This window comes from Heptranchias perlo, chromosome 3, assembly GCF_035084215.1.
Source record: "Heptranchias perlo isolate sHepPer1 chromosome 3, sHepPer1.hap1, whole genome shotgun sequence".
In the NCBI taxonomy this organism is placed as follows: domain Eukaryota; kingdom Metazoa; phylum Chordata; class Chondrichthyes; order Hexanchiformes; family Hexanchidae; genus Heptranchias; species Heptranchias perlo.
In genome coordinates, this window is record NC_090327.1 from 58,779,830 (window position 1) to 58,798,485 (window position 18,656).

General features: G+C 42.7%; 1 protein-coding gene across 5 annotated transcripts in view; it reads right to left on the reverse strand.

The window, feature by feature from the left end:
- The window catches only part of LOC137314431 (coiled-coil domain-containing protein 178), a 363,911-nt gene that overhangs the window by 233,289 nt on the left and 111,966 nt on the right, over nucleotides 1–18,656 (reverse strand). For all 5 annotated transcript variants that reach the window (XM_067979795.1, XM_067979798.1, XM_067979796.1 and 2 more), the window contains exons 14-15: nucleotides 13,790–13,852; nucleotides 12,994–13,155 (exon numbers count right to left, since the gene is read on the reverse strand). In XM_067979795.1, the coding sequence (XP_067835896.1) occupies nucleotides 12,994–13,155; nucleotides 13,790–13,852 (225 nt within the window). The remainder of the gene's footprint in view (nucleotides 1–12,993; nucleotides 13,156–13,789; nucleotides 13,853–18,656) is intronic.

Below are 18,656 nucleotides of genomic sequence, written 5' to 3' on the forward strand. Positions count from 1 at the left end.
GGAGAGACTGGAGAAGCTGTGCCTGAATGCTACCACTAAGCCAAGGCTGACACACTGCCTGCTCCATTTGGAAGGGGGATGGGCATCAGGATGTAGCATTAGAAAGGAGAAACAAGGTGGACAAAGGATTGGGAGAGACAAATAGCACTAGAATAAGAAACAGTACAGTATTAGGTGGGATCAGATTGAGAGAGAATATGAGAAGGTCTCAGATAGGTTTAGAGTGCATGTGTGTAAACGCACGAAGTGTAGTAAATAAGGTTGATGAGCTGCAGGCGCAAATAGCCACACGGGAATATGATGTAGTGATGATAACAGAGACCTGGCTCAAAAAAGGGCAGGATTGGGTACTAAATATTCCTGCATACACGGTGTTCAAGGAAAGATAGGGAAGGAGAAAAAGGAGGGGGGTGGCAGTATTGAAAAAGGAGAACATTGCAGTGCTGGAAAGAGAGGATGTCCTTGATGGATCAAGGACAGAATCTATTTGGTTAGAGTTAATAAATGTTAGAGGCGTCATTACACTTCTGGGTGTATTCTGTAGGCCCCCAACTAATGGGGTGGAAATATAGGAGCAAATTTGCAGGGAAATTACAGAGAGGTGCAAGAATTATAGAGTAGTGATAATGGGGGACTTTAACTATCCTAATATCGACTGAGATAGTAATAGTGTAAATGACAAAGAGGGGGAGGAATTTCTGAAGTGTGTTCAGGAGAACTTTCTTGATCAGTATGTTTCTGTCCCAATGAGGAAGGAGGCGTTGCTGGATCTAGTTCTGAGGAATGAAGTGGGTCAAGTGTCAGTGGGGGAACATTTAGGGAACAGTGGTCATAGTAACATAAGGTTTAGATTAGTTATGGAAAAGAACAGGGAGATATCTAGAGTAAAAATACTTAATTGGAGGAGGGTCAATTTCAGTGGGTTGAGAACGGATCTGGCCTGGGTAAATTGGAATCAAAGGTTGGCAGGCAAAACTGTAATCGAACAATAGGCGGCCTTTAAAGAGGAGATGGTTCAGGTACAGTCTAGGTACATTCCCACGAGCTCCCTGGATGCGAAAGAGATAGAGAGTAAGGTGAAGCAGAAAAAAAGGGGGCGTATGACAGATGTCAGGTTGATAATACAAGTGAGAACCAGGCTGAGTATAGAAAGTTGAGGAGAAGTGAAAAAGGAGAAGGAAAAAGGTGGGCAAAGAGAGAGTATAAGAATAGACTGGCGGCTAACATAAAAAGGAATCCAAAAGTCTTCTATAGGCATATAAATAGTAAACTGGTAGTAAGAGGAGGGGGTTGAGCCGATTAGGAGTGGTGCCAGAGGACTGGAGAATTGCAAATGTTACACCCTTGTTCAAAAAAGGGTGCAAGAATAAACCAGGCAACTACAGGCCAGTCAGTTTAACCTCGGTGGTGGGGAAGCTTTTAGAAACAATAATCCGGGACAAAATTAATAGTCACTTGGACAAGTGTGGATCAATAAAGGAAAGCCAGCACGAATTTGTTAAAGGCAAATCGTGTTCAACTAACTTGATTGAGTTTTTTGATGAGGTAACAGAGGTGGTTGATGAGGGCAGTCAGTTGATGTTATGTATATAGACTTTCAAAAGACGTTTGATAAAGTGCCACATAATAGACTTGTCAGCAAAGTTGAATCCCATGGAATAAAAGGGGCAGTGGCAGTACGGATACGAAATTGGTTAAGTGACAGGAAACAGAGAGTAGTGGTGAACGGTTGTTTTTCGGACTGGAGCAACGCATACAGTGGTGTTCCCCAGGGGTCAGTACTAGGAACACTGCTTTTATTGATATACATTAATGACTTGGACTTGGGTGTACAAGGCACAATTTCAAAATTTGCAGATGACACGAAACTTGGAAGTGTAGTAAACAGTGAGGAGGATAATAATAGACTTCAAGAGGACATAGACAGGTTGGTGGAATGCGCGGACACATGGCACATGAAATTTAACGCAGAGAAGTGTGAAGTGAAACATTTTGGCAGGAAGAATGAGGAGAGGAAATATAAACTAAATGGTACTATTCTAAAGGGGGTGCAGGAACAGAGAGATCTGGGAGTATATGTGCACAAATCTTTGAAGGTGCCAGGACAGGTTTAGAAAGCGGTTAAAAAAGCATATGGGATCCTGGGCTTTATAAATAGAGGCATAGAGTACAAAATCAAGGAAGTTATATTGAACCTTTATAAAACACTGGTTTGTCCACAACTGGAGTATTGTGTCCAATTCTGGGCGCCATGCTTTAGGAAGGATGTGAAGGCCTTAGAGAGGGTGCAGAAAAGATTTACTAGAATGGTTTCAGGGATGAGGGACTTCAGTTACGTGGATAGACTGGAGAAGCTGAGGTTGTTCTCCTTAGAGCAGGGAAGGTTAAGAGGGGATTTGATAGAAGTGCTCAAAATCATGAAGGGTTTAGATAAAGTAAATAAAGAGAAACTGTTCGCATTGGTGGAAGGGACGAGAACCAGAGGACACAGATTTAAGGTGATTGGCAAAAGAACCAAAGGCGACATGAAGAGAAACTTTTTTTATGCAGCGAGTAGTTATGATCTGGAATGTGCTGCCTGAAAGGATGGTGGAAGTAGATTCAATCGTGGCTTTCAAAAAGGAATTGGATAAATACTTGAAGGGTAACAATTTGCAGGGTTATGGGGAAAGGGATTAACTGGATTGCTCTTACAAAGAGCCGGAATGGGCTCGATGGGCCGAATGGCCTCCTTCTGTGCTGTAAACATTCTATGATTCTATGATCCCTGCAGGCCAGATCTTCCATACATTGCTGTGCAGGTATCAAATGTGCCAGCCTTGACTCTGCAGTAGCACACTCACCTCGGAGTCAGAAGATTGCGGGTTCAATCCCCAATCAGAGACTTGAGCACATAATCCAGGCTGGCACTTCTGTGCAGTACTGAGGGAGTGCTACACTGGTGGAGGTGCCGTCTGTCGGATGAGACGTTATACCAAGGTCCCCCATTTGCCCTCTCAGGTGGACATAAAAGATCCCACGGCACTATTCGAAGAAGAGCGGGGGAGTTCTCCTGGTGTCCCTCAATTTATCTCTCAACCAACAGCTAAAACAGATGACTGGTCATTTATTTCATTGCTGTTTGTGGGAGTTTGCTGTGTGCAAAGTTGCTGCTGCGTTTCCTACGTTACAACAGTGACTACATTTCAAAAGTACTTAATTGGCTGTAAAGTGCTTTGGGACGTCCTGAGGTCCTGAAAGGCACTATGTAAATGCAAGTCTTTTCTTTCTTTCTTTCTTTCATCAGCATTGCTGGAGAGAGCACGGCAATAAAACTTCAAGATTTAGTAGGAGAGTCAATTAAATAAAATCTGTACATAATGAGGCTTGTGCTGGTCACTAACTTGGCCTCCAAAAAGCTGACTTTGCTGCAAAATATGGCCAACAGCAAGTTGGGCACTTTATCCTGTGCACCTGATTTCACGCCTCATGCTCAGTTGGCGACGCTTCGTGCCGTCAGTGGAGCCTTACAACATTGTCCTTTAAATATTTATATTTTGGCCTTTCTTTGTTTGTGTTTCACTTAAGCAGCATGTTCATCCTTCACAAAACATCAAAAAATATGGATACTGGTACTAAGAAGTCTGCAAAAATGTCACTCTCTTTCCTTCAGTTGTTCCTTTTTCCTCTCCTCTTGGATTGTTTCTCCCCCTTCCTCCTGCACTTCTGGTTTTCTCTTCTATGCCACTTCTGTCTCTCTCACTTTTAGCTCAGTTGTTCTCCTCCTTTAGAATCATAGAGCACAGCAGGAGGACATTCAGCCCATCATGCCTGTGCCAGTCTTTGAAAGAGCATCACTTCCCATTCTTTTGTTATCTTTCTTCAGTTCTGGTTTTCTCATTCTCAGTGGGGGGGGGGGGGGGATTTTAACCCCCAAGGACAGGTGGGTTGGGGGCTGGTGGGAAGGTAAAAATCTTAAAATTCTGAAACCCGACCCCAACCCACCTCCAACCTGCCCACTTTCAGTTTTAACAAAGGTGGGTCGGTCACCAAAATCTTTTAAGGCGGTCGCATGCCTCCATGTTAACTTTAGCAGGTTGTAACTAATGGGTGCCTCAGGGATCGGTGCTTGGGCGTCAACTATTTACAATATATATCAATGACTTAGATGAAGAGACCGAGTGTAATGTATCCAAATTTGCTGACGATACAAAGCTAGGTGGGAAAGTAAGCTGTGAGGCGGACACAAAGAGTCTTCAAAGGGATATCGACAGGTTAAGTGAGTGAGCAAAAAGGTGGCAGATGGAGTATAATGTGGGGAAATGTGAGGTTATTCACTTTGGTAGGAAAAATAGAATATTTTTAAATGGTGAGAAACTATTAAATGTTGGTGTTGAGGGGTTTAGGTGTCCTTGTACACGAAACACAGAAAGTTAACATGCAGGTACAGCAAGCAATTAGGAAGGCAAATTACATGTTGGCCTTCATTGCAAGGGGGTTCAAGTATAAGAGTAAGGAAGTCTTGCTGCAAATGTACAGGGCTTTTGTGAGAACACACCTGGAATACTGTGTGCAGCTTTGGTCTCCTTACCTAAGGAACGATATAATTGCCTTAGAGGCAGTGCAATGAAGGTTCACTAGATTGATTCCTGGGATGAGAGGGTTGTCCTATGAGGAAAGATTGATTAGAATGGGCCTATACTTTCTGGGGTTTAGAAGAATGAGAGGTGATCTCATTGAAACATATAAGATTCAAAGAGGGCTTGACAGGGTAGATGCTGAGAGGATGTTTCCCCTGGCTGGAGAGTCCAGAACTAGGGGGCATAGTCTCAGGATAAGGGGTCGGACAATTAGGACTGAGATGAGGAGGAATTTCTTCACTCAAAGGGTCGTGAATATTTGGAATTCTTTACCCCAGAGGCTGTGGATGCTCAGTCGTTAAGTATATTCAGGATTGAGGTCGGTAGATTTTTGGACTCTTAAGGGAATCAAGGGATATGGGGATCGGGTGGGAAAGTGAAGTTGAGGTCAAAGATCAGCCATGATCTTATTGAATGGCGGAGCAGGCTCGAGGGGCCGTATGGCCTAATCCTGCTCCTATTTTTTATGTTTCTCATGCTATGTTTCTTAACTCAATTTTCATTTTTAAAATATGGAGCCCGGGATTCCCAGGCCACGGGAATCCTGGCAGGTGAAAGAGGGGACAAGGGCCAGATCCATGAGGTAAATGCCTTTATTGCACTGCTTGTGGGAGGAGGAGCAGTACAGCTTCCCCGCAGCCCGCCAAGCTAATCTCCATGCAATCGGACCCCCGCGATCGGCTGACCCTCCCCCCAAGATATCCAATTCACCCCCCCACCCCAACGATGTCTGATTCGGTCCAGCCTCGCGATGTCAGACTTCCCCCACGATCAAACCCCCTTCCAAACCCGAAAACCCCAATCTCTGCACGACCCCCCGATCCAAACCTCAAAAACCCTAATCGCTCCCCAGTTGCTTTCCCGCTTGCCAGGCAGCCAGCCTGTCACTCTGGCTGGCTGTGAGCCGCAAAACCTGTTGAAAAAATTCGTAAGACCGTCTAAATCGGTAGGACCTGCGTGAAACCCTAACTTCCGGGTTTCCCGTCCGAAAATCCTCCCCTCCCCCACTACGCTCTCTTCCCGGCTCCATGTAAATGTCAGGGCCAATTCCTCTTTCACTTCCTATTCTCTTTTGTTCTCCTTTGTCATCTTCTGCTGTCTCACTCATTCCCTTCAGCTCTCACTCGTTCACATGGGCAAAGAAGTACTTGGGCAGGCAGGTAATCTGAAAAGCTTTTGTAGCGGGCAGTCGAGAAGGCAGTTTGGAAAGCGCATGTGCTTGGTGGACGAGCAACTGAGCTGAGGAGCATTCTGGGCAAATGGGCTAGGAAATATTTAGGGCAAGCCACCAATCATTGTTTCCTGGCCTGCCCACTTAGGCTAGCTGAGTAAGCAGAAGGGCGATTAGCATTCAGGGTAGACAGGCAGGAGACTTTCACAGCCTGGTCCACCCTGACCAAAGTTATGTCAGCTCTACCTCTCCAAACCCAGTTTTTCTCCACAGCTGTGTTAGGATTTGGCTGCATAATTCTTTTATTCAGTATGGAATGACAACGAAGAGGCAGTTTCTTCAATTGCTGATCAATAGTATGAATGTAAGGGCTCCCAACACTCCAGGCCTGCACATTGGGAGTAAAAATCAAGCAGGGTAGCATTCCTGAGAGAAGATTTGGAGAGTGATTGGGGGAGTGGGAGGAGTGTGTCTCTCCCAAAGTAAATAACCACACGGCTGCTTAAATAAACAACTCCTTGCTACATAACGTGACGTAGGAAAAGTCCAAAAGTTTATGCTTTACGCTGTCTTTATTTTTGAAATAAACTAACTTACCTCATAGACTTCCAGCCTTTTCTCTCACTGAACAAAGGAGTCAGAGGTGGAAATTCAGATACACTCTGTGAATGGCTAGGAACACTGGAACAGGAGTAGACCATTCAGCCCCGTGAGCCTGTTCCACCATTCCATGAGAGCCCGGCTGATCTGTACTCTAACTCCATTTACCCAACTTGACTCCATATCCCTTAATAGCCTTGGCCAGCAAAAATCTATCGATCTCAGATTTAAAATTATTAATTGAGTTAACATCTACTGGTTTTTGAGGGAAAGAGTTCCACACTTCTACCACCCTTTGCATGAAGAAGTGTTTCCTAACTTCTCTCCTGAATGGCCTGGCTCTGATTTTAAGGTTACGTCCCCTTATCCTAGACTCCTCCACCACTGGAAAAAGTTTCTCTCTATCTACCCTACCAATTCCTTTCAAAATCCTAAAATCCTCAATCAACTCACCCCTTAACCTACTATATTCCAGGGAATTCAAGACTAGTTAACAAAGTCTCTCCTCATAAGTTAATCCTTGGAGCCCTGGTAACATTCTGGTGAGTCTGTGCTGCACTCCTTTCCAAGGCCAATATATCGTTTCTAAGGTGCGGTGTCCAGAACTGAACAGAGTACTCCAGAAATGGTCTAACCAGGGCTTTGTATAGCTGTAGCAAAACTTCCTCTCCTTTGTATTCTAGCCCTCTAGATATAAAGGCTAACATTCCATTAGCCTTTTTGATTATTTTTTGTACCTTTCTACTAAATTTTAAATGGACCTCCACTGTTGCATGGACCTCCACTGTTCCTAGCTTTTCACCATTTAAAAAATACTTGGATCGATCCATTTTTGGTCCTGCATTGAAATCCATCTGCCACAGTTTTTCCCACTCACTTAATCTATCAATGTCTCTTTGTAATTTTATGCTCCCAGCTACACTACTTACTATGCCACCAATCATTGTGTCATTGGGAAACTTATATATATGGCTCCTATTGTGACATCTAAGTCTAATAAATATAGTGAATAGTTGAGGCTCCAGCACAGATCCTTGTGGGACACCACTAGTCACTTCCTTCCAATTCGAGTACCATACCCATTATTCCTACTCTCTGTCTTCTACCGCCTAAACAATCTCCTAACCAGGTCAATAATTTGCCTTCAATTCCATAATCTTTCATTTTAGCTAACAGTCTCTTACGTGGAACCTCATCGAATGCCTTATAAAGGTTAGTTTTGCTGTCAATCGTGAAGAAAATCCTGATGTTTGTTTCAATAAGCTCCACATGTCAAAGTGTTCATAACACTCAGAAGAGAAATATCTTAATCTGCATTCTGTAGTCAGATTGAAAGGGGCAGGGGTTCCAGGAGGAACTAAGGCAATTTTAGAAGAAATAGTCAGCCAAATTGAATCCAATCATTTGAGGTCCAGCCAAATACTCCAAATGGAGTCTTCAGCTCCAGACACAGGACACCTCCCAAAAAATATTTCCCAGTGATTTGCAAAACCATACAGGCAATTCTGTGAGTAAAATTATGCATATTATTGAGAACTGTCACATGGGGGAAGTTTTTTTTAGTGATTTAATTGGTCACTTTCTGCTAGTTACCAGTTCAGGATATGCAGCTTTAAATAAAACATGAACAATGCTTGATTTTTAGCTGATTATTTGTTTCTTATTGGTCACTTTTCTAGTCTCTTTCTAAACTTTGGTTTATTCTCCACCCCTTCAATTATGATTTATTATTGTTCAATTGAAAAGAAATTTGAGCCAATTGGGCATAAGTGTGACAAAGAATTGTGCACATACACAGGTGTGATCTCAAAGTGTGACACCAGAAGTGTGATGGATAAAATCAATATTAGATGCAATATTTTTCTCTCTTATATGGTGTTGCTCACTGGACCAAAAGATATGGTGTTTTCCAACAACATGGTTATTTATGCCATGTAGGAAATTGCTTCAGGACCACTGATTTATAGTGACTGAATAAGTCAAATTCCATTTTATTAAATGGTATTCTGGGATTTCTACCGGAGCTTTGAAGATTGAATTACACAAATCTGTCCATTATTTTGTTAAAGCTATAAATGCATGGCCTTCATATATATATATATATATATATATATATATTGTTTTACCTATTCATTTTCATCCATAACCAGTTTTAAAACCAAGAATAAACAGCAAGATGTTATATAAGGCACACCAGTTGAAAATAGTTATCTGGACCCTGAAAATCCACTTTTCAGACGATTCCTGCAATAAATTCAACTGGAATGCACCAGAATGGCTGGAACCCATATACGATGGGTCCAGCTTTGTGCCCAAGTGTCCAGGATGGCCGCCTTGTGCAGATGGACCTTCCAGCAGCCTTTTACAAAGCCAATGAAGGGGGCAGGAACTCGGAACATCGGAGTTCCCACGTTCTGGGTCTTTTTTTGGGAGTAAATCTGGTCAGACTGGGCATATCTCATTGCCCATCAGCAGAAGTGGGGCCCACTTGGGGTCCAGGATGGAATTGTAACCTGGACCCCCAAAGATTATCCCGCATGCACCTCCAAAGATTAAGATTTTTCAATATAATGATTTTAAGGTGGCTCCGCGGCTGCAGGACTTTCCTGGGAGTCAGTAGATCAGAAGGCCTATCCTGCCGAAGGCACTTAAAATGCAGAACCTCATCAGTGATCCATTTGGAACATCTACCTCTTAGGACATCTTCTGCAATGCTGCTGAGCTGATCTCTAAAAGTGACCCAGTCTGTTCTCCACATCATCAGTGCCTGGAAGAAGCTGTACAGTTTAACTTTGAAATTATATTTTGCTGATGGTGAGCTGAGCTTCTCGACCTGAAAATGTTTTGATGGGGAGATTAGAATTTTTCTTCAATTTCATTGCTGCATAAGCTACAAGAAGACAATGGTCCAAGTTGCCACACTCAGCACTTCTCAAGACTCGGACATTATCAACTACATGTCGAGTGTTTGTAATAATGTGGTCTATTTCCTCTTTGGTAGTTCCATCATTGCTGTACCATGTGAATCTGTGAATGTACTTTCAGGGAAAGAAGGTGCCTTGTATCTTGAGGTCGTGGGCGGCACAGATGTCAACAGGTCGCTCACCGTTGTCACTTTGTTGTCCGTGGCCATATGCTCCAATGGTCTTAGCCAAGTTTGATCTGTCAGCTCCTACTTCAACATTAAAATCTCCTAATAGGAAAAGCTGGGGTCCTAATGTAATGCCTGCCGGATATCTATAGAACTCGTTTTTGTCAGGGCACATGCTACTATTACTGATAAATACCCATGTTTTCGAACAAAACGAGCTGAAAGAAGGCATTCATTTTTTGGGTTCCAACTGACAAGCGCTTTGGTTCTCTGGCAGACCTTGGTCACACCTCCTAGTGGTGCAGAACGAGAAACGACAAGAGATGAAACACAGAGCTATGCCATGCAGGTTCAACCAAAATGGACAGGTCTGTGCTGAGCTGGTAATGGCTGACATGACTCCGGTATACTGGTTCATTACAGTATGTGGAGAAGGCCTAAATGGCTGATTCTCTAATTGTTCTCATCAGTACAATGGGTTACAGGACCCCCTAAGCCATTGGATACATAGGGCCAACCATTCAATCAGCTGGTGTAAATCGTTACGGAACCTATCTGGACAGATATGAATTAATCCGGACAGATTACTACAGATGCACAACACCATAGACTTTACCTACAACGCAAGAGTTGAATACAGATAGGCACATGGAATAGTCAGACATTCTGCTCTGCGGGTTCAGTGATCTTTCTGTTGTGAGAACTCACATGTCTCAAAGTCAGTGTAGCAGGCCTTACTGAGGTTAGGTGGACTGGACAGGGTTCCTCAGTGACTGCTGCAAGGGGAATTAGATCAAATCTCATCTGAATCGTTCACTTCCGTTTAACACAGTCTAACTTTGACACCACAGTCTTACCTCCTTCTCCTCAGTTTCAAATAAAGGAACAATCTTCCAATTCAGTACCCATCCAGATCAGTCCTCTTTGCCCCTAGTTGACCGTGCCAACAATCATCACCTGATTGAATAAGTCAGCATCAAATAAGTATACCCTTTCCTGTATGACTAACTCCATGAATAACAAATGTAAACAATTTTACAACACCAAGTTATAGTCCAGCAATTTTATTTTAAATTCACAAGCTTTCGGAGGCTACCTCCTTCCTCAGGTGAACGATGTGGCACATCGTTCACCTGAGGAAGGAGGTAGCCTCCGAAAGCTTGTGAATTTAAAATAAAATTGCTGGACTATAACTTGGTGTTGTAAAATTGTTTACAATTGTCAACCCCAGTCCATCACCGGCATCTCCACATCATGAATAACAAAGCACAACATAAGTGCACATTCTGTTTTATTGCAACAAAGTCCAAAGTGAATACAAACCAACCTATTCTTTCCTAACATCATGATTCCTCTGGATGGTTTAATGTGCCTATCTTTCACCTAGTGCTTTTCCTGGTTGACTGCTCACTTTCTGCAAAATGCTCTTGGGACTGAGATGGCCCTCATCTCATGGCAGGTTGCTGCTGCTGACTGCATCTCTGGAGCTTGATCCTGGGCAGCCTGGTGTCACCTCCTATGTTCCACTGGTGTGGTGCTCCAAGGGGGAAGGTCAGAGACCTGACATGTGCTGCTGTCCTGAGAGACAGACAGAGGTCAACTCGAACAGTTGCCATCCCACCGTGTCCCCATTGCTCTACTGGTAGCTATCAGATCTTGAAAACCCCGAGGACAGCAACATTTATCATGGATGCCATGGTTTAGAAGTGGGTATGGAGGGTGCTATCTATTCTCTCCTCTATTAGGCCCAAAACTGAAGCCTATGCTTCTATAGAAGTAGTGGCATCAGCTGCTCCCAGGCTGCTTCTTAGGTGCAGGTCTGCTGCAGATTCAAGTTAAGCTGCCATACATGTCACTGATGCTGCAACAATGGAAAAGATTTCCTGATGTTGCTTCAAATGAAAGCTGTAGGTTCAAGAGGCACAGTTGTCAGTTGCTGCACATCATCGGAGATTGACCTCAGATGCACGTACATACGATGTTCCTCAAACATCCTTCTTTGCAGACAAGTACCCATAAGTTCTGGGTCCTATGACTCCAAAGCCATGGGCAATCTTCTCCTCTGTCTCTGCCAGGAAGATGTCATATCTTCAGCCACTTCTCACTCCTCTAGCTCTTTCATACTCTGTGAATTACCCTGTACCATATCCTCACTAATGCTATCCAATTCCCACCAGGTGTAAGCATGCATTTGGGAAAACAAGTGGTGCAGGGGTGACAATGAAGGGGTGGGGGGCAGACGAACATGGGGCAGGATCATGCTCCAGGGACTCCTGTGTGGCCTAGTCTTCATTATTCTGTTCGTCATCATTATCATCATGGTCAAGGAAGGCAGGAAGGCAGGAAATTCTCGTGTAAATACCTTTCCAGAATACTGGCAGGCGCAATTCATTTCCCATCGGCGTAAAAGCGGTGCAACTCATCAGATGGAATTGCTAGGCCAATAGATAAGTGCTAGGTGCAAGGCTTTTAAATATATAGATAAATAGATGTAACTGCAATGGTGTAAATAGATGTAACTGCTACAGTGTCAGAAGTCAGTCTGCTTTATAGCAGTGAATAAATTCTTCAGCCCACCCCAACTTAGTATTGATATATTACAAATAGTAATTTACAAGACTTTGCCTCTTTAATCTTCTTCCAAAATAAAAAATGAATTAAACTAAAAACAAGATTTTGCTGGCCTATTTTGGCTGCATGCAGTAAGACTTATATCCAAACTTTGGTACATAATACTGTACATTTTATTTAGTTGAAATTAATGGCAGTAGTAATTAATACGTTTGTAGTCACTGACCAATAGTTATTCACTATACCTGTCAGGACCTTTCGACGTGGCATAACAATGACATCTTAAAAAAAAGTCATAGCTTACAACATTTGTGGACTTTATTTTTGATACCATAATTATTCTAAGTTGTCAAATAGCCATTCTGTCACTTTTTAAATTCTGAAATGTATGAGAATGCATTATGATATATGACTTTTACCACACCTTCCAAGACTCAAAGTGACTAATGATATCAACATTGCCACAATTTTTGTTGTTCTTGACGCATTGGAGGGCTACCAACATCCTTCACTGACATCAAAGCATTGATTTAAAATCCTATCTGTTGTGAATATTGGGTCACTTAGTTCAGTACATTAATACAGCAGTACTGCCTATAAATATAATGTCACAATATTTCCTGTCTCAAGAACCAAATGACAAACTGAATGCAGCTTGACAGACCACCCTCCAAATACATCTACAGCGGTATACAATATGATCACTTCAAAGTATTTTTGGCAATTGAAATTGTTCAGATTTCTTTTTAGTACAATACTTTCTTTGAAAATAAAAGTTATGCAAAATCACCTGTGAACTCCAATACTTACTTTTAGGAGAGTCGTGTAGCTATATTCAAAACTAAATGATTTTTTATAAAATTTAAATGATTCTTTGCTATAAATTAAATGGATGTTTTCTCCCCCCAATAATCTTGACCAAAATTCTCCAAGAAACTTACTTCATAGTAGTTCTGGTATATGGCTTCGAATTCTTTAAACTTGGCTTCAATATCTGCAACAATTTTCTCAGCTTGTGTGATCTTCTTCAAAATACTTTCTTTCTTCTTATTGGCATTGTCTTTAATGTTAGCCAAGTCTTCAGCCTCCGATTTAATTTTGGCCTGTATTTGGAAAGCAGCACCACCAGTACAATTATATTTACTCACATTTTTTAAAAGACTATTTTCAACATTTCTGCTTTAATAGGGCATTCTAAGCGATTTAAGAGGCGCATCAGAGCAAAATTAGTAGCATAACTCAGTAGTTATGTCAACAATCTTAATGCAGATTGCATTATGGCAAGAAGTGTGAACCAGCTCTAGGAAGTAGTCTCACAAAGCTTGGGTTTCATACTGGCTGCAGCATAACTGCAGTCCAGCCCAAAGCCAAGTTTAAAAAATTCAGGCAGTTCATTATTTTCAATGTTTTAAGATATTAGCAAAAAAACAGTGGGACACTTAGAAGCCACAGAACTCCACTGTCCTTGGGTAGAAAGTGATGCAGCAGCAGTAAACAAAGCTTGCATTTAGCAGCCCTACATCACAGGTGGCATTCTGAGATTGGTAACCGGCATTGAAGATGAATATAAATGAATGACCAGATAACTCATTCGTAAGTTATCTGGTCATTCATTTATATGTGTATCCATTGTATCTCAGTGCAGGTAAAGAGATATTTATTTCTGCAGGGATTCAAAGCATCCATTTTCAGTGCAGGCAATAACAATGCCTTACTACACTATCACAGGCCCTTTACCTGAAGTTTTGTTCGCAGTACCATTTCTTCTTTGATTTTTTTCTTTAATTTTTCTATCTGATCCTACCGGAGAAAAAAAAAGATTTAGATATGGATTGTAAACAGACCATGGCAGCAATATGAAAGACTTATGAATGGAAACAACCTGTAAACTGTTTTAGGTTGTCATCAGCTGTTCAGTGCTCACTAGGTCAAGCCACTGCGTACCAGAAGTTGGGAAACCCCTAAAGCTCTTTCCATTAAACCCATCCTCTTGGAACTTAAAACATGAAATCACAAACTTCCTCAAAAGAAAGTAATCACTGACTCATCTAACACGGAAACGCAAAATAAATTACGCAACAAATCGGACAATCCTACTTGGATCAATTGTTTATCAGTATGCAACCACTAAATAAAAAAGAACCAAGGAAAAGCTAGTTGAAATACTAAAATGTCTTTTGTGCATTGGCTTCTGGAATGTAGCAGTGAGCCAGCCTTCCACAGCTGCAATGGAATTTCAAAGCAGAAACTCTAATTTCTTGGAATTACTGAAGCCTGTCTACTAAAACTCAATACATCAACAGTGTATACACATAGTCTGGTTATGTAGTTGATCATCACATAATTGGGACCGCCCTGATTGTCACACACACTTTAGCTGATGACAGTGCTGCTGATAATAAAAATAGCGTCAACAGGCCCTAAACGATATTGTTGCTGCTAGTAGATCCCATGACATGTTAGGTTGCAGGTGATATGAATGCTGAAGTGAAGCTTACTCTCAAACCTGGTCAGTGGCCCTGATTAAAGCAGGGCATGGATCAGACAATGACAAAGCCCACAGATTTTTGGAGGATGCTACTGGTTACAACTGAAAAATCTTGGGTTCAATCTTCCAAATCCTAATAGAAACCAGTTTGAATTATAGACAAACTAAGAAAGAAATGGAACACAACATAATCTGGCACAACTTCAATGCAGTCACGTAGTTCTGTGCAATCTGTTTGGTTAGCATTGATGCCATTGACCACTGCTTATTGTGATCCCTCTTCCACCTGTTGCCGAACATGGCTTTCCAACAACCATTGCTACCAAATTACGTATCCTCATTGGTGCAAAATAAGTAACAGGTGGAATTTCAACTGTTTCAGTGGACTATATAAAAACTTTAATGATCCAAACATTATCTGTCCACAATGTAAGGCGATTGTGATTGAAGCAGCCAAAGGAACTTGTAAACAACATCAATAAAACATGGAACAAAGCTATAGATTACACAGACATCACTCTACACCACTGATAACCAACAACTAGCCTGCGGGGTCAATAATATGGTTGAAGTTCATCGTCTGAATATGCAATGGCATATTCTACTGCACGTTGACAAAGAAACTTCTCGTCTGAGCAGGCTCCTGCCCTGAAACAAGCCTCCAGGTACAAAGACATGAGAAAATTATTCCAAGTGGTGATAAAAATGCTGAACAACCAAAGTCAACCATTGACTGAAGAAAATGACTGACAACTTCTGATCAGTCGGACAGGCTGCAGTCACTGATGGGTGCAGCTCTTGCAAAATTCACAGACTTGCTACAAGATTGTGTGACTGAACTAGCAGATTCCCAAATGCTCAACCAAGCGCCAAACATCATTTGGTCCAAATTTATACAAGAAATCTGGCAGCTTTGTAATATCACATTGATATGAGTAAACTTGGTAGTAAGCAAATGACAAATTGGTTACACTGGCCCCAAAAGTCTGTGGCCCTGCTGATGTATTCCTACCCGTACTTCAGTGGGAGTCTACCTGAGGGGCTGGAAACCAGGCTAGAGCCTGAATACGCCATGTCCAAGTCTTACATTGAGGATTCTAGATGGCTTGTTAGGGGCAGAGGCTTTTCCCACACTCCAAACAAAGCCATTGGCATCAAAAGGGTCAGGGACACCCCACATCATAAGTTCCCATTTTCCCGGGCTAGTCGGAGCAGACCAGGTGCATCAGCCAACCAGAGGCAGAAATAAAGCCCATCTTATGGTTCAAGCTGAGATCAGTGCCTGGAATTCAAAGATGGGACCAGGCACCCAAGAATGATCTCTAATGGCGCAGGAATCTGCCACTGGAATACTAGTTAGGGAACCTCCATCTGACCCCCGAAAGTCCATCAGGATCACTGGCAGAGATTCTCAGTGGGCGCATCTTGGCAGCTATGCTCCCTAAAACTCAATGGACAAATCACTGACACCTGATGGTTTTCAGAGTTCTTCACAGGAAATAACAGAGCACTGGAACTGTATTTCTGTGGGAGAGTTGATTATAGCTTTTCAGCCAACAGAAGTGCTCTGTATTTACATTTGAGTCAGCCTAGCAGGACTCCAAGGCCACGTTGAGGCGGTAGCAAGTAAACTTCTGTTTTAAAGTCTATGGGCTCTAAATTGGGCCGCATACCGCCTATTGTGTTGGTGCTATGTGGACTCCTAAGGACCCAAAATGGCATCCGGAATGCGCGCACACTTCTAGCGTGACGTGCGCCGGATGCCATATTGGTAAAAGTGTTCGTGCACGCGTAGATAACTAATGCCGGCAGCATGTAAAGTAGGGAGAATATGCGGTAGATCAGTGTGCAATACTAATTGAAAGGGACAGATGTGATTTTGGAACTCAATGCTCCAGCTAATGCATTGTTTTAACCTTGCACAGCTGAGCAGCATGGAAGACCCCTCACCAGCGCTATTTAAAGGGATCATGCAGGAGTTACATGTGAGTTGCTGGATTATTGCTTCTGGTTGCTGATGCATTTGTATCTGTTTTTGGAGGTCTCCTATACTTAAATATTAGGCTTAGGGGACATAGCCTAAAAATTAGAGTCAGGACTTGCAGGAGTGAAGTTAGGAAACGCTTTCACATGCAAAGGGTGGTAGAGGTTTGGAACGCTGTTCCACAAATGGTAGTCAATGTTAACTTAATTGTTAATTTTAAATTTGAGATTGATAGATTTTTGTTAACCAAAGGAATTAAAGGATATGAGGCTAAGGCGGGTATATAGAGTTAGGTCACAGATCAGCCATGATCTCATTGAATGGCGGAACAGGCTCAAGGGCCTAAATGGTCTACTCCTGTTCCTATCTTCCTACGTTCCTATAATAAAGTTTCACTACTCTGGAGGGAGTGGGCTGGCTAGCTGACAGGCAACAGCAAGAGCAGTGGCAGAGGTGGGACAGGAATGCTGTCAACCTGAGAAAGGACAGCAGGTTCATGTTCCATGGAGCCACTGCCACTTGCTGCCTCCTGTTATGCGCCACCTTCTCCTGCATGAAAGTGGGACTTGTGTCGGTGAGTGTCCTGCAAGATGTTTGGGTGATCCGGCCATCATGGGTGAATAGCTGCCGGTGTGTGTGACCTTTGAGTTGTGGGTGTGTGGCTTCAACCGTGGTAATGTGTGAGGTTGAGAGGAAGCATCTGATTGGAAGAGTCGAGCACTGATTGAAAGCATTTGTTGGTATGTGGGTTATGGGGGGGTGTAGTGCGTGGAACGGTGGACGCAGCTAGTGGTGCAGTTGGTAGGAGATGCCACTTGACAGTTGACCTCACTCACCTTGACCGCTCGTGTCAAAGCATTGAACTTTTTCCTGCACTGCATCCATGTTCGTGGTGCTATGCGCCTGGCATTGGCTTCGTTCCCTACTGCCTCAGTAGCATATGTCTGGGAGGGCCTCTTGCCCCCTTGCTGATATAGGATGCCCCTCCTTCTGTCCACCTCCTGCACCAAGGCCTCTAGTGCATCATCAGAGAACCTTGGTGCACACTGTCTCACAAGCCCGATACAAACTCAGATCGGCAGATTGGTGGGGTCTGGCATACAGATTAGAGGATGTGGGGTTTAGTAGTATGCAACGTTTAGTAGTATTCAATGTTTTAAAATAACTCAAGAGTTTGTAAACATAGGGACAGGAACTCCATCTATGTTTTACATGTGGGATATCTGATTCTGTTCAGACTCCATGCAGACCCGTATCTTATATTCTGCAAATATCAGAGTCCCACAAACGTTGAGCAGCCCAGTTGTTGCTCATTAAAAATTCCAGAGGTCCCATCATCACCATGCTGCACTATATTGCAGCACAGATTCACTTCCTAATTGACTTTCACCACTTCCTGCAGCCACACTGCACCTTCCCTTTAAGAGGTGCAGGCTGCCTTTAAATGGTGCTAGCCACTTGTGATATCTGGGCCCCCTGCTGGTGATCAGCCACTCAACAGCGCAGGTAGTGCAGGTAGCAATCAGGTAAAACACCAGGCAGCACTGAAGTTACACGCTGCCTGCGTCTCAACGGCTGGGCGCGGATTAATCACGCACCGCAACCTCCACGCCCGGTTTCAGGGGTCATCCAATATAATCCCCTATGTCTAATGAGAAAGTGAGTGGCATCGTTAATCATTTCAATATTGCATCCTCATTCCTAAATCCAGATTATTTATAATAAATAAGAACGATTCCAGCACAGTCCACTGTAGAACACGCTCACCACATCTTTCCAATCCAAGAAACTTCCTTTTAAGCTAATGTCATATTTTTAGGTTTCTTTGCTAGATATTTTCTCAAGTTCAGAATTACCAGCCACTCCCAAAAGCTGACCTCATGTTTGCTATGATAAGGAGTGTACCATTTTCTCGTAAATAATAGCAAGACCCAGAGATTGTAACAGAAAGCCCTTACTCTGTACACTAGCTACTAGAATATATCATGTGCTACCATGTGATTGTCCTCTCGTCAAAAGGTGAGTCAAATATACACACTATTAGACCGAGACTCACACTCTAAACCAACAGATTTAAGTAAAATAAGTACATGAACAGTATACAGTATAAAACAGTGAATCATATGCTCCAC